Genomic DNA, 16,516 nt, shown 5'->3' on the forward strand with positions numbered 1-16,516 from the left:
CCACAACTTCCAAGTGAATTTTTTTACTATTATTATTTTTTGTTGTTGTTGAAAATCAATAAAAAACATTTAAGTTGAAAGAGCTTGGTCGGATAAGTGTCCACCTTGTAATAGCCTTGTAGCTAAAAAACCTTGTAATAACCTTGTAGCTAAAAAGCCTTGTAATAGCCTTGTAGCTAAAAAGCCTTGTAATAACCTTGTAGCTAAAAAGCCTTGTAATAACCGTGTAGCTAAAAAGCCTTGTAATAGCCTTGTAGCTAAAAAAGCCTTGTAATAGCCTTGTAGCTAAAAAGCCTTGTAATAGCCTTGTAGCTAAAAAGCCTTGTAATAGCCTTGTAGCTAAAAAGCACAAAAAGCTTATTTCTCTCAAATTGTTGTGCACAAATTTGGTTATATCCCTGTTAGTGAGCATTTCTCCTTTGCCAAGTTATTAATCCATCCACCTGACAGATGTGGCATTTCAAGAAGCTGATTATTTAACAGCATGATCATTACACACGTGCACCTTGTGCTGGGGACAATAAAAGGCCACTTTAAAATCTGCCGTTTTGTCACAAACCACAGATAGCGTGAAAATGGCACACTGACTGCAGGAATGCCGAACAGATTTGTTGACAGAATTTAATGTTAATTTCTCTACCAAAAGCCGCCTCCAACGTTGTTTTACAGCATTCGGCAGTACGTCCAACCGGCCTCACAGACCACGTGGAACCACGCCAGCCCAGGTACTCCACATCCGGCTTCTTCACCTGTGGGATTGTCTGAGGGTGGCGGGTGCTGAGGAGTATTTTTGTCTGGAATAAAGCCCTTTTGAGGGGAAAAACTCATTCTGATTGGCTGAGCCTGGCTCCCCAGTGGGTGGGGCCTATGCCCTCCCAGGCCCACCCATTTCTGCACCCACAGAACAGAGATACCGTGATGAGATCCGGAGGCCCATTGTGAGACTCATCTGTTTCCCAGTCATGTGAAATCCATAGACTAGGGCTTCATTTCTTTATTTAAATGGACTGATTTCCTTATATGAACTGTAACTAAGTGAGATCTCTGATATTTTTGCGTGATGCGTTTATATTTTTCTTCAGTATACTTGTGGCTAAGTTTCAGCTTACTGGCAGCGGCAACCGGGTGTTTGGCTAAATGATCCTGGTACTTGGTCGAATTCATGATGTCGTTGACCTTAACAAGTGCCCCAGGATGCTTTCAGGAAAAAGTGTTTGATCACATTCAACTCTCCAGTGTGGAGAGTTTCACCCAGTCAAGATACCTGAAAAAGCATGCGCTAACACACTCTGCAGAGAAGCCTTGAAAGAGAGAAGCTATTCCACTGCTCCCAGTGTGGAAAAATATTTACCTAGTTAGGGAACCTGAAAGACCATGGACCCCACACTGGGGAGTTGCCTTACATCTGCTCCCAGTGTGGAAAGAGAGATTTCATATAAACACAGGCAGTTTAGCTAGGTAGTTGGCTAGGTAATTAAACTAGCTAGCTGGCTAGGTAGTTAAGCCCCCAACCTCGCTCTCTCTCTCTCCACAGTTCTATGACGGTCTTAAGTACTCTGTTTCTGGGTCTGTAGAATTGGAATTGGAATATGTGACTGTGGGACACAGAGAGAGACTTGGCCAAACTTTAACATCAAAAGGTTGAATGATGAAACCGGTGGTCGGTGGGAAATCAAGGAATAACCATGTCGAATTTGTTTCATTTGGTGACCTCATGAAAGACAGGAGACCCACATTAATGTATGTTTGTTTGTTTGTATACACTTCTCAACTATGGGGTTTGTATCTGAATGTTGTATAAAATAAATGATTAAGCATAAGAATACTTTTGAAAAGATAACAATTTGATTTTAGTGTTCTAAATGAGAATTGTTTTTCATAACTTATGATCAGGCAGTGCCTGATAGTGACATGGTTGGCAATTTAAATACAGACCAGAGGACGTAGGGACGCAGTCCATACATTACAAATGGTTAAGTAGAACATTTCTACAAAACTGAACACTACGTATTCAGTCTGCAGCTGTTTGAGTACCTTAGTCTGGTAAACGCGACAGATCGAACGACGAATGGTACTCTGAAAGATCCATTCTGGAGAACATTTCACTATCGAACAACCATTGGTACGCCTGAAGTATCTATTATAACAAGCTACTACAAACTACAAAAGACTTTGATCTCTGGTGGACAAACCAGAGACTTTCTGTCGACTGATTCAGCAGACGGACCGGCGATCACAGAGAGTGACAACAGAGCTATACACTCGTAAATATTTAAATTGCTATTTAATTTTTGAATGAGCAGCTGTTCATGTGCAAAAGGTTTGGCATTTCCATGAGCGTGGTTATCAACCGTATGTACATGGGTCCACTTTGTTTTCCCCCCACTCTTTATCGGTCCCCACCTCTTTCCTTTGTCTACCAAGCCGTCATACCGGTTTAGTCCACTAGGGACTTTTCAGTGCATCATGTGAGTAACCAATGTATAACCTGTCCTGTGTGTCTTTTATGTAATTCTGTGTGATTTATTTAGTTAGTTAGTAAATAAATAATTACACCAATTTGAATATCGCTGATTCATAATTTATGTTAGGGTTCGTGCAGATATCCAAGGGTTTTGTGAAATTTTGAATATGACTGAGGTAATAATACATAAATAAGTGACTAATCGATAAGATATGAAAATATCTGAAGAGATTTCAATTCGGGAAATTGTAACTCTTTAAACAACATTTTCCTGTGGTGCCCCTGACTCCCTAGTTAATTTCTATTCCGTGATTAGTTTAATCACATGACATTAAGTTAATTTCTTTGCCACATTTTTTGCAGATTTACTTTAGTGCCTTTTACCAAACTTTTTGCAGAATATTTGTATTCTGTACAAGCTTCCTTCTTTTCACTCTGTCATTTAGGTTAGTCTTGTGGAGAGTTACTTCAATGTTGTTGATCCAGTTTTCTCCTATCACAGCCATTTAAACTCTGTAACTGTTTTAAAGTCACCATTGGCTTCATGGTGAAATCCCTGAGCAGTTTCCTGCCTCTGGCAACTGAATTAGGAAGGACGTCTGTATCTTTGTAGTGACTAGGTGTATGGATACACCACCCAAAGTGTATCAGCTAAAACACAAAGCCAACAAGCAACTTGACAGATCTTAAAGAATTTTATGGAATAACAATGTGCAAATATAAGACTTACCAGAAAGTAATCTCTTCCAAAGGGGATTCTAGCATGTATTGAATCAGTGGTGTGAATATTTATGTAAATATTTATGTAAATTAGATATATCTATTTTGCATTGTCAATACATTTGCAAACATATTACATCACTTTGTCATTCTGGGGTATTGTGTTTAGATCAATGAGAATTTGTATTTATTTAATCCATGTTGAATTCAGGTTTTAACACAACAAAATGTGGAATAAGTCAAGGGGTATGAATACTTTCTGAAGGCACTGTAACTCTGAGCCGGATGCTGGGTGTAACTCTGAGCCGGATGCTGGGTGTAACTCTGAACCGAATGCTGAGTTTTACTCTGAGCCGAATGCTGGGTGTAACTCTGAGCCGAATGCTGGATGTAACTCTGAGCCGAATGCTGGATGTAACTCTGAGCCGAATGCTGGGTGTAACTCTGAGCCGAATGCTGGATGTAACTCTGAGCCGAATGCTGGATGTAACTCTGAGCCGGATGCTGGGTGTAACTCTGAGCCGGATGCTGGGTGTAACTCTGAGCCGGATGCTGGATGTAACTCTGAGCCGAATGCTGGGTGTAACTCTGAGCCGGATGCGGGGTGTAACTCTGAGCCGGATGCTGGGTGTAACTCTGAGCCGGATGCAACTCTGAGCCGGATGCTGGATGTAACTCTGAGCCGAATGCTGGGTGTAACTCTGAGCCGGATGCTGGATGTAACTCTGGATGTTATACTAGATGAAACATCCAGGTTATAACCCTGTGTTACAGCCCCAACTGCACATTTTCCATCATCTTTTGTTGCAATAAAGAAAGTTATACAGAAGACCATTCCAGCCCTGCTTAACTGAGACTAAAATTGTATCTTTTGAAGATTTCTCCTGCCGTTTCTGTTACACAGGTCGCAATGATTTTCTTTCTGCGACATTGCTTTTCGAATTATCCTGGGTAAATGAAAACCTGCCTAGTGTTTAATTAATTGCAAGAATATTATTTTTGTTAAATTGCGTTTACCCACATGAGTCAGCAGATGGCAATACGAGTCTTTCAGCTGGTGCCCCTTGCGTGACGTATAATATAATGGACGGTGCGGGACGCTTCTTCAACAACAGCTACAACTCTGCTACTGATTCAGCCATCTTCACAGCTAGCTAGCCAACATAACACCGAAACATTGGAGCTCATTGACAATTTTTTGGGTGTATATTAACCTCCGTGTTTTAAACACACCATCTGCTTATTTACTATACTTCATAAAATTTCATATTTATGTTGTCGGTAAGATTACTTATTAACTTAGCCTAGTAACGTTAGTGGGCTATTCGCTAATGCTAACTAGCTAGCTAACATATTCGACCATGAGCTTGTCCCTTGCTAAAGAAGAGCAGGTCTGCTGGACAGAGAAAGAAGCTCTCGTGAAAGAGGAGGAGGGAGAGGAGGCTGTCACAGTTAAAAAAGATGAAGCTGTTACATTGAAAGAAGAAGAAGAAGCTTTCAGAGTGAAAGAGGAGGATGTTACTGTGAAGGAAGACTACGAGGAAGAGGAGGAAGAGGCGACGACTGTCACAGTGAAAGAAGAGGAGGGGGAGATTACTGTCACATTGGAGGAGGAAGAAGAGCAGACTGGAGATCTGATTAACGCCAGTGAGTAGTGTACTATCTTAAAAACATGGGCACAAGCGCCGCAGTTGTTGATCCAAACGAGTGGTTTTTAAGGGGAAATCTGCAGTTGAAACAATATCAAAGCGAGATCCCCGCCCCTGTTCCTGTAAATATCTGAGGGATGGGGCTGATGAAATGTAACCACTCTCAAATTCATAGACAGAAGTATGGATGCAAAGACTGACCATCCAAAATGATAGTTTTAACCTTGTTTTGATTGTATATAGTGGGTTCTGATGGGAGTATGACAGTTGAACTCTGCTCATGAGGCATTAATAACTTATATATTTTCAAGAATCAATGGGTACATATAATTAATGTATAAGCCCATAAAAGGTGGACGTAGCAACTGCAGATTTCCCCTTTATTAAATGGGCATTCTACTGAAGTTCTACACCTTTATTAAATGGGCATTCTACTGAAGTTCTACACCTTTATTAAATGGGCATTCTACTGAAGTTCTACACCTTTATTAAATGGGCATTCTACTGAAGTTCTACACCTTTATTAAATGGGCATTCTACTGAAGTTCTACACCTTTATTAAATGGGCATTCTACTGAAGTTCTACACCTTTATTAAATGGGCATTCTACTGAAGTTCTACACTTTGAGTAATTTGTTCTGTAGTAGGAATTGTTAAAGGTATGGAATCGCCGACACTCAGATGTCTTACTTTCAATGTATGCCAACCAACAACAACAAACATTGATTTCAAAGCTGAACAAACCTTTCCACTCTATGCACAATCACTACTTTTAACATTTGACAACAACAACAAAAAACATTTTCTGTCTGGAACTGTGCAGATGCAAAATTTGGTTACAGAATGTTGGTTCCATCTCCCTCAGTTTGTGTACATTCCAAAAAAACTCTGTTAAATATTCACTCCGAACTAAGAATCAACGATGTCTGCAGAAAGAATGAGGTGTCATCTATGACATCACACACTGACTTTGAAAAACATCTGTTTTGGTTCTTGAAATACAGTAAGTGAAGTGGGTTCTCTCTTCGTGGTGATGTATCCTGAATAGGTACACAAAGGTAGAAATATGCACTGTCCTACTTTGCATATTCGGGTATTGTTCTATACACTGGCTATTATTTTAATGAGCTTCTGCCCCCAAACAAGACCACATTTGGTTGGTTCGGACCAAATCTGAAGTTTGGACATCAAAGGACAGCACAGTTCAGTACAGATCAGTAGAGAACAGATCAGTAGAGTAGAGTTCAGTATATAACAGTAGAGTTCAGTACATAACAGTAGAGAACAGATCAGTAGAGTTCTGTACATAACAGTAGAGAAGAGAACAGATCAGTAGAGTAGAGAACAGATGAGTAGAGTTCAGTACATAACAGTAGAGAACAGATCAGTAGAGTAGAGAACAGATCAGTAGAGTAGAGAACAGATCAGTAGAGTAGAGAACAGATCAGTAGAGTAGAGAACAGATCAGTAGAGTAGAGAACAGATCAGTAGAGTAGAGAACAGTACATAACTGTAGAGTTCAGTACATAACATGACAGTAGAGTGCAGTACAGAACATAACTGTAGAGTGCAGTACAGAACATAACTGTAGAGTGCAGTACAGAACATAACTGTAGAGTGCAGTACAGAACATAACTGTAGAGTGCAGTACAGAACATAACTATAGAGTGCAGTACAGAACATAACTGTAGAGTGCAGTACAGAACATAACTGTAGAGTGCAGTACAGAACATAACTGTAGAGTGCAGTACAGAACATAACTGTAGAGTGCAGTACAGAACATAACTGTAGAGTGCAGTACAGAACATAACTGTAGAGTGCAGTACAGAACATAACTGTAGAGTGCAGTACAGAACATAACTGTAGAGTGCAGTACATAACTGTAGAGTGCAGTACAGAACATAACTGTAGAGTGCAGTACAGAACATAACTGTAGAGTGCAGTACAGTACATAACTGTAGAGTGCAGTACATAACTGTAGAGTGCAGTACATAACTGTAGAGTGCAGTACATAACTGTAGAGTGCAGTACATAACTGTAGAGTGCAGTACAGAACATAAATGTAGAGTGCAGTACAGAACATAACTGTAGAGTGCAGTACAGAACATAACTGTAGAGTGCAGTACAGAACATAACAGTAGAGTGCAGTACAGAACATAACAGTAGAGTGCAGTACAGAACATAACAGTAGAGTGCAGTACGGAACAGAACAGTAGAGTGCAGTACGGAACATAACTGTAGAGTGCAGTACGGAACATAACTGTAGAGTGCAGTACGGAACAGAACAGTAGAGTGCAGTACGGAACAGAACAGTAGAGTGCAGTACAGAACAGAACAGTAGAGTGCAGTACAGAACAGAACAGTAGAGTGCAGTACAGAACAGAACAGTAGAGTGCAGTACAGAACATAACTGTAGAGTGCAGTACAGAACATAACAGTAGAGTGCAGTACAGAACAGAACAGTAGAGTGCAGTACAGAACATAACAGTAGAGTGCAGTACAGAACATAACTGTAGAGTGCAGTACAGAACATAACTGTAGAGTGCAGTACAGAACATAACTGTAGAGTGCAGTACAGAACATAACTGTAGAGTGCAGTACAGAACATAACTGTAGAGTGCAGTACAGAACATAACTGTAGAGTGCAGTACAGAACATAACTGTAGAGTGCAGTACAGAACATAACTGTAGAGTGCAGTACAGAACATAACTGTAGAGTGCAGTACAGTACATAACTGTAGAGTGCAGTACAGTACATAACTGTAGAGTGCAGTACATAACTGTAGAGTGCAGTACATAACTGTAGAGTGCAGTACATAACTGTAGAGTGCAGTACATAACTGTAGAGTGCAGTACATAACTGTAGAGTGCAGTACAGAACATAACTGTAGAGTGCAGTACAGAACATAACTGTAGAGTGCAGTACAGAACATAACTGTAGAGTGCAGTACAGAACATAACAGTAGAGTGCAGTACAGAACATAACAGTAGAGTGCAGTACAGAACATAACAGTAGAGTGCAGTACGGAACAGAACAGTAGAGTGCAGTACGGAACATAACTGTAGAGTGCAGTACGGAACATAACTGTAGAGTGCAGTACGGAACAGAACAGTAGAGTGCAGTACGGAACAGAACAGTAGAGTGCAGTACAGAACAGAACAGTAGAGTGCAGTACAGAACAGAACAGTAGAGTGCAGTACAGAACAGAACAGTAGAGTGCAGTACAGAACATAACTGTAGAGTGCAGTACAGAACATAACAGTAGAGTGCAGTACAGAACAGAACAGTAGAGTGCAGTACAGAACATAACAGTAGAGTGCAGTACAGAACAGAACAGTAGAGTGCAGTACAGAACAGAACAGTAGAGTGCAGTACAGAACAGAACAGTAGAGTGCAGTACAGAAAAGAACAGTAGAGTGCAGTACAGAACATAACTGTAGAGTGCAGTACAGAACATAACAGTAGAGTGCAGTACAGAACAGAACAGTAGAGTGCAGTACAGAACATAACAGTAGAGTGCAGTACATAACATAACAGTAAAGTGCAGTACAGAACATAACATAACAGTAGAGTGCAGTACATAACATAACAGTAGAGTGCAGTACATAACTGTAGAGTGCAGTACAGTACATAACTGTAGAGTGCAGTACAGAACATAACAGTAGAGTGCAGTACAGTACATAACTGTAGAGTGCAGTACAGAACATAACAGTAGAGTGCAGTACATAACATAACAGTAAAGTGCAGTACAGAACATAACATAACAGTAGAGTGCAGTACATAACAGTAGAGTGCAGTACAGAACATAACTGTAGAGTGCAGTACATAACTGTAGAGTGCAGTACATAACTGTAGAGTGCAGTACATAACTGTAGAGTGCAGTACAGAACAGTAGAGTGCAGTACAGAACATAACTGTAGAGTGCAGTACAGAACATAACAGTAGAGTGCAGTACAGAACAGAACAGTAGAGTGCAGTACAGAACATAACAGTAGAGTGCAGTACATAACATAACAGTAAAGTGCAGTACAGAACATAACATAACAGTAGAGTGCAGTACATAACATAACAGTAGAGTGCAGTACATAACTGTAGAGTGCAGTACAGTACATAACTGTAGAGTGCAGTACAGAACATAACAGTAGAGTGCAGTACAGTACATAACTGTAGAGTGCAGTACAGAACATAACAGTAGAGTGCAGTACATAACATAACAGTAAAGTGCAGTACAGAACATAACATAACAGTAGAGTGCAGTACATAACAGTAGAGTGCAGTACAGAACATAACTGTAGAGTGCAGTACATAACTGTAGAGTGCAGTACATAACTGTAGAGTGCAGTACATAACTGTAGAGTGCAGTACAGAACAGTAGAGTGCAGTACAGAACATAACATAACTCTGAATGAGTGGACCATTCAGTGTCCCAGAGAGAGCATGCCTTTCTTGTTTTCCTTTTATATCGACGAAGCTTTTGTCCGGTTGAAATATTATTGATTATTATGACTAAAAACAACTTGAGGATTGATTCTATTTTCGTCTTCCTGTTGTGACTGCCTTTGAGCCTGTGGATTACTGAACAAAATGCTTTTTTGGAGGTTTTTGGATATATAGAGGGACTATATCGAATGAAACAAACATTTATTGAGTAAATGGGAGTCTTGTGAGTGCAACCATATGAAGATCATCAAAGGTAAGTGATTCATTGTATCGTTTTCTGACTTGTGGAACAGTTCAGTACGGAACAGTAGAGTGCAGTACAGAACATTACATAACAGAGTGCAGTAACTCCTCTACTTGGCTGGTAACTGTTTGTAATGATTTGTCTGCTGGGTGCTGTTCTCAGATAATTGCATGGTATGCTTTCGCTACAGAACAGTAGAGTGCAGTACAGAACAGAACAGTAGAGTGCAGTATAGAACAGAACAGTGCAGTACAGAACAGAACAGTAGAGTACAGAACAGTAGAGTGCAGTACAGAACAGTAGAGTGCAGTATAGAACAGAACAGTAGAGTGCAGTACATAACTGTAGAGTGCAGTATAGAACATAACTGTAGAGTGCAGTATAGAACATAACTGTAGAGTGCAGTACATAACATAACAGTAGAGTGCAGAACATAACTGTAGAGTGCAGCACATAACAGTAGAGTGCAGTACATAACAGTAGAGTGCAGTACATAACAGTAGAGTGCAGTACATAACAGTAGAGTGCAGTACATAACATACCTGTAGAGTGCAGTACATAACTGTAGAGTGCAGTACAGTACAGTAGAGTGCAGTACAGTACATAACAGTAGAGTACAGTACATAACAGTAGAGTGCAGTACAGAACAGAACAGTAGAGTGCAGTACAGAACAGAACAGTAGAGTGCACTACAGAACAGAACAGTAGAGTGCAGTACAGAACATAACAGTGCAGTACAGAACATAACAGTAGAGTGCAGTACATAACTGTAAAGTGCAGTACATAACTGAAGAGTGCAGTACAGAACATAACAGTAGAGTGCAGTACATAACAGTAAAGTGCAGTACATAACATAACAGTAGAGTGCAGTACATAACTGTAGAGTGCAGTACAGAACATAACAGTAGAGTGCAGTACATAACTGTAGAGTGCAGTACAGAACATAACAGTAGAGTGCAGTACAGAACAGTAGAGTGCAGTACAGAACAGAACAGTAGAGTGCAGTACATAACTGTAGAGTGCAGTATAGAACATAACTGTAGAGTGCAGTACATAACATAACTGTAGAGTGCAGTACATAACTGTAGAGTGCAGTACATAACTGTAGAGTGCAGTACAGAACATAACTGTAGAGTGCAGCACATAACTGTAGAGTGCAGTACATAACAGTAGAGTGCAGTACATAACATAACTGTAGAGTGCAGTACATAACTGTAGAGTGCAGTACATAACTGTAGAGTGCAGTACATAACTGTAGAGTGCAGTACAGTACATAACAGTAGAGTGCAGTACAGAACAGAACAGTAGAGTGCAGTACAGAACATAACAGTAGAGTGCAGTACAGAACATAACAGTAGAGTGCAGTACAGACCATAACAGTAGAGTGCAGTACAGACCATAACAGTAGAGTGCAGTACAGACCATAACAGTAGAGTGCAGTACAGACCATAACAGTAGAGTGCAGTACAGAACAGAACAGTAGAGTGCACTACAGAACAGAACAGTAGAGTGCAGTACAGAACATAACAGTAGAGTGCAGTACAGACCATAACAGTAGAGTGCACTACAGAACAGAACAGTAGAGTGCACTACAGAACAGAACAGTAGAGTGCAGTATAGAACATAATTGTAGAGTGCAGTACATAACATAACAGTAGAGTGCAGTACATAACTGTAGAGTGCAGAACAGAACAGTAGAGTGCACTACAGAACAGAACTGTAGAGTGCAGTACAGAACATAACAGTAGAGTGCAGTACAGAACAGTAGAGTGCACTACAGAACAGAACAGTAGAGTGCAGTACAGAACAGTAGAGTGCAGTATAGAACAGAACAGTAGAGTGCAGTACATAACTGTAGAGTGCAGTATAGAACATAACTGTAGAGTGCAGTACATAACATAACTGTAGAGTGCAGTACATAACTGTAGAGTGCAGTACATAACTGTAGAGTGCAGTACAGAACATAACTGTAGAGTGCAGCACATAACTGCAGAGTGCAGTACATAACAGTAGAGTGCAGTACATAACATAACTGTAGAGTGCAGTACATAACATAACTGTAGAGTGCAGTACATAACTGTAGAGTGCAGTACATAACTGTAGAGTGCAGTACATAACTGTAGAGTGCAGTACATAACAGTAGAGTGCAGTACAGTACATAACAGTAGAGTGCAGTACAGAACAGAACAGTAGAGTGCAGTACAGAACAGAACAGTAGAGTGCAGTACAGAACAGAACAGTAGAGTGCAGTACAGAACAGAACAGTAGAGTGCAGTACAGACCATAACAGTAGAGTGCAGTACAGAACAGAACAGTAGAGTGCAGTACAGAACAGAACAGTAGAGTGCAGTACAGAACAGAACAGTAGAGTGCAGTACAGAACAGAACAGTAGAGTGCAGTACAGAACAGAACAGTAGAGTGCAGAACAGTAGAGTGCACTACAGAACAGAACAGTAGAGTGCAGTACAGAACATAACAGTAGAGTGCAGTACAGACCATAACAGTAGAGTGCAGTACAGAACAGAACAGTAGAGTGCACTACAGAACAGAACAGTAGAGTGCACTACAGAACAGAACAGTAGAGTGCAGTACAGAACAGAACAGTAGAGTGCAGTACAGAACAGAACAGTAGAGTGCAGTACAGAACAGAACAGTAGAGTGCAGTACAGAACAGAACAGTAGAGTGCAGAACAGAACAGTAGAGTGCACTACAGAACAGAACAGTAGATTTTAGTACAGAACTTCCTATGGCTTCCACTAAATGTCAACAGTCTTTAGAAATGGTTTCAGGCTTGTATTCTGAACAATGTGTGAGTAAGACCACTCTAAATGAGTGGACCATTCAGTGTCCCAGAGAGAGCATGCCTTTCTTGTTTTCCTTTTATATCGACGAAGCTTTTGTCCGGTTCAAATATTATTGATTATTATGACTAAAAACAACTTGAGGATTGATTCTATTTTCGTCTTCCTGTTGTGACTGCCTTTGAGCCTGTGGATTACTGAACAAAATGCTTTTTTGGAGGTTTTTGGATATAAAGAGGGACTTTATCGAATGAAACAAACATTTATTGAGTAAATGGGAGTCTTGTGAGTGCAACCATATGAAGATCATCAAAGGTAAGTGATTAATTTTATCGGTTTTCTGACTTGTGTAACAGTTCAGAACGGAACAGTAGAGTGCAGTACAGAACATTACAGAACAGAGTGCAGTAACTCCTCTACTTGGCTGGTAACTGTTTGTAATGATTTCTCTGCTGGGCGCTGTTCTCAGATAATCACATGGTATTCTTTCCCCGTAAAGCCTTTTTGAAATCTGACACCGTGGTTGGATTAACAAGAAGTCCATCTTTAAACCGATGTATAACACTTGTATGTTTCATGAATTTTTATAAAGAGTATTTCTGTTTTTGAATTTGGCACTCTGCAATTTCACTGGATGTTGGCCAGGTGGGACGCTACCATCCCACATCCCCTAGAGAGGTTAATGGCCTATAATGTCAATTTCTACGTGTACAATTGTCATTACTTCAAAGGTAACAGAGAGCCCACTCTGGAAATTCTCTGTTAAACTGAAAAATACTCTGTCTTTGGCAGGAGAGAGACCAGACTCTTACTCTGAAAGTGGGACGTGTCCCGCCGAGGAACCAGACCCAGTGATGTCCAAATCAGCAAGACCACATCACTGCTCTCAGTGCGGAAAGAGATTTATCCAGTTAGGACACCTGAAAAAACATAAGAGAACGCACACAGGAGAGAAGCCTTATCACTGCTTTCAATGTGAAAAGAGATTTTCCTCATCAGGTTCCCTGAAATCACATGAGAGAATACACTCAGGAGAGAAGCCTTTCCAATGCTCCCAGTGTGGAAAGAGATTTTCCTCATCAGGTTCCCTGAAATCACATGAGAGAATACACTCAGGAGAGAAGCCGTTCCAATGCTCCCAGTGTGGAAAGAGATTCTCCCGGTCATCGCATCTTAAATTGCATAAGAGTGTACACACAGGAGAAAAACCATTCCAATGCTCCCAGTGTGGAAATAGTTTTACCTCATCAGATTCCCTGAAAAGACATATAGGTTTACACTCTGGAGAAAAGCCTTACCACTGCTCAGACTGTGGGAAGAGATTTAGCCGGTTAAACGGCCTGAAACGACATGAGAGAATACACACTGGAGAGAAGCCCTACCAATGCTCCCAGTGTCAAAATAGTTTTTCCCAGCCCGCATACCTGAAATACCATGAAAGAACACACACGGGAGAGAAGCCTTACCATTGCTCACAGTGCGGAAAGAATTTCACCATGTCATGTAACTTAAAAACACATGAGAGAATACACTCAGGAGAGAAGCCCTATCAATGCTCCCAGTGTGGAAAGAGTTTTAACCAGCTAGGGAGTCTGAAAATACATGAGCGAGCACACACAGAGGAGAAGCCTTACCACTGCTCCCAGTGTGGAAAGAGTTTTAAGAAATTAGGCAAACTGAAACAGCATGAGAAAGTACACACAAGCGTGAAGCCTTTTGGAATTACTCCCACTGTGGAATAAAATTAACCTGAGCTAACAAACTCTGTAGAGTAGCCTTTCCACTGATCCTACTGTGGAATGAGATTTACCTTGGTAAGGCAACTGACAGAGCATGAAAGAATCCACACTAAAGAGAAACAATATCAATGCTCTCAGTGTGGAGAGATATTTACCCAGTTAGGGAACCTGAAGGACCATGAAGTAACAAACACATGGGAGAAGAGAACAGGGGAGAAGCCTTACCACTACTCCCAGTGTGGAAAGAGCTCTAGTTCATCACACATACTTGAGAGAACATACTTGACATACTTGAGAGAACAAGTGCTTCCATTATCTCATATTTGTTACAGAAAATGTGTGCTTTTTGTTATGCCATATGAAATCTAATTGGATAAAGTCTACTAAAAAATAATTGGTATGTTTTAAAACAAATCTCAAGACATGAATTCTTGAGTATAGAGCACATCAGAATCAATTTGTATGCTTTACGTGATTAAATTGTTATTTTCAAACTCTTGGCTCTCTCTCTGTGTGTGTGTGTGTGTGTGTGTGTGTGTCATTCCTCTACAGATAATCCGGTTATGTTTGCATGTGATGCACGTGCTCCATGGTCGACATCTGCATCGTCGGTCCCCCACTTGGAAGATGGTTCTTCCAGTGTGGCTTGAAAGGAATAGTATGGTCTCATCTAGAAAGGAATAGTATGGTCTCATCTCAAAAGGAATAGTATGATCTCATCTCAAAAGGAATAGTATGGTCTCATCTCAAAAGGAATAGTATGATCTCATCGCAAAAGGAATAGTATGGTCTCATCTCAAAAGGAATAGTATGGTCTCATCTCAAAAGGAATAGTATGGTCTCATCTCAAAAGGAATAGTATGGTCTCATCTAGAAAGGAATAGTATGGTCTCATCTAGAAAGGAATAGTATGGTCTCATCTCAAAAGGAATAGTATGATCTCATCTCAAAAGGAATAGTATGGTCTCATCTCAAAAGGAATAGTATGGTCTCATCTCAAAAGGAATAGTATGATCTCATCTCAAAAGGAATAGTATGGTCTCATCTCGATTAAAAAAAAAAACTTTGGATGTGAAAAAGAGCAACAATAGAGTAGAGTACCCCAAAAAGATGAACACACTACCTGTTCATAACAGTATTTATTAATAATATGTATTCCTATTCAGCGTCTACATCGGGGTAGAAGACACTATCTGTAAGAGAAAACATGTCTGGTTATTTTGATATAATTTTTTTTATGACAGTAGAACAGATAGCGGAGTAGAACACCTGCTTAGGAGAGGTGCTGGCTAGCAGAGTAGAACACCTGTTTAGGAGAGGTGCTGGCTAGCAGAGTAGAACACCTGTTTAGGAGAGGTGCTGGCTAGCAGAGTAGAACACCTGTTTAGGAGAGTTGATGCACCATCTGCTTTTCTAATTTATTACTTTGATTCAAATCAGATCAAGTCTTAACTGGTGATAGCAGACACCCACATAGTGGATGTGGTGGTGGAACTGCGTTGGAGCCCCACATAGTGGATGTGGTGGTGGTGGAACTGCGTTGGAGCCCCACATAGTGGATGTGGTGGTGGTGGAACTGCGTTGGAGCCCCACATAGTGGATGTGGTGGTGGTGGAACTGCGTTGGAGCCCCACATAGTGGATGTGGTGGTGGAACTGCGTTGGAGCCCCACATAGTGGATGTGGTGGTGGAACTGCGTTGGAGCCCCACATAGTGGATGTGGTGGTGGTGGAACTGCGTTGGAGCCCCACATAGTGGATGTGGTGGTGGAACTGCGTTGGAGCCCCACATAGCGGATGTGGTGGTGGTGGAACTGCGTTGGAGCCCCACATAGCGGATGTGGTGGTGGAACTGCGTTGGAGCCCCACATAGCGGATGTGGTGGTGGTGGAACTGCGTTGGAGCCCCACATAGGGGATGTGGTGGTGGAACTGCGTTGGAGCCCCACATAGCGGATGTGGTGGTGGAACTGCGTTGGAGCCCCACATAGCGGATGTGGTGGTGGAACTGCGATGGAGCCCCACATAGCGGATGTGGTGGTGGTGGTGGAACTGCGTTGGAGCCCCACATAGCGGATGTGGTGGTGGAACTGCGTTGGAGCCTCAAATCGGTGAGCAGCTACTCTTACGACCGTTGTCACAAAAGCCACAACTCGCCCCACTTGCTTTAGAACTTAAGAATGAGACAGTGTAGGTTATATAGAAATAACAACATGGTCTCGGAGCGTTTCGTATTATTCTGTACGTAAATCTAAGACACTCCATTTAGTATGATACCCTGTGTTACGTTTCGTATTATTCTTTACGTAAATCTAAGACACTCCATTTAGTATGATAACGTGTGTTACGTGTCGTATTATTCTTTACGTAAATCCAAGACACTCCATTTAGTATGATATGTTACGTATGGTGTGGATTAATTTGTTGATGTCCAGCATCCATTTCATACAATATGTTA

General features: G+C 41.0%; 1 protein-coding gene across 1 annotated transcript; it reads left to right on the forward strand.

Moving 5' to 3' along the window:
• The first annotated feature begins 4,257 nt into the window (after window positions 1–4,257).
• On the forward strand, window positions 4,258–14,550 carry LOC109877095 (zinc finger and SCAN domain-containing protein 2-like). The gene is made up of 2 exons (XM_031811650.1): window positions 4,258–4,831; window positions 13,114–14,550. Exons 1-2 carry the CDS (start codon window positions 4,546–4,548, stop codon window positions 14,061–14,063), a joined length of 1,236 nt encoding a protein of 411 aa, XP_031667510.1. The 5' UTR covers window positions 4,258–4,545; the 3' UTR covers window positions 14,064–14,550.
• The last annotated feature ends 1,966 nt before the right edge of the window (window positions 14,551–16,516 follow it).

The sequence above is a fragment of the Oncorhynchus kisutch genome, unplaced genomic scaffold, assembly GCF_002021735.2.
Source record: "Oncorhynchus kisutch isolate 150728-3 unplaced genomic scaffold, Okis_V2 Okis01b-Okis20b_hom, whole genome shotgun sequence".
In the NCBI taxonomy this organism is placed as follows: Eukaryota; Metazoa; Chordata; class Actinopteri; order Salmoniformes; family Salmonidae; genus Oncorhynchus; species Oncorhynchus kisutch.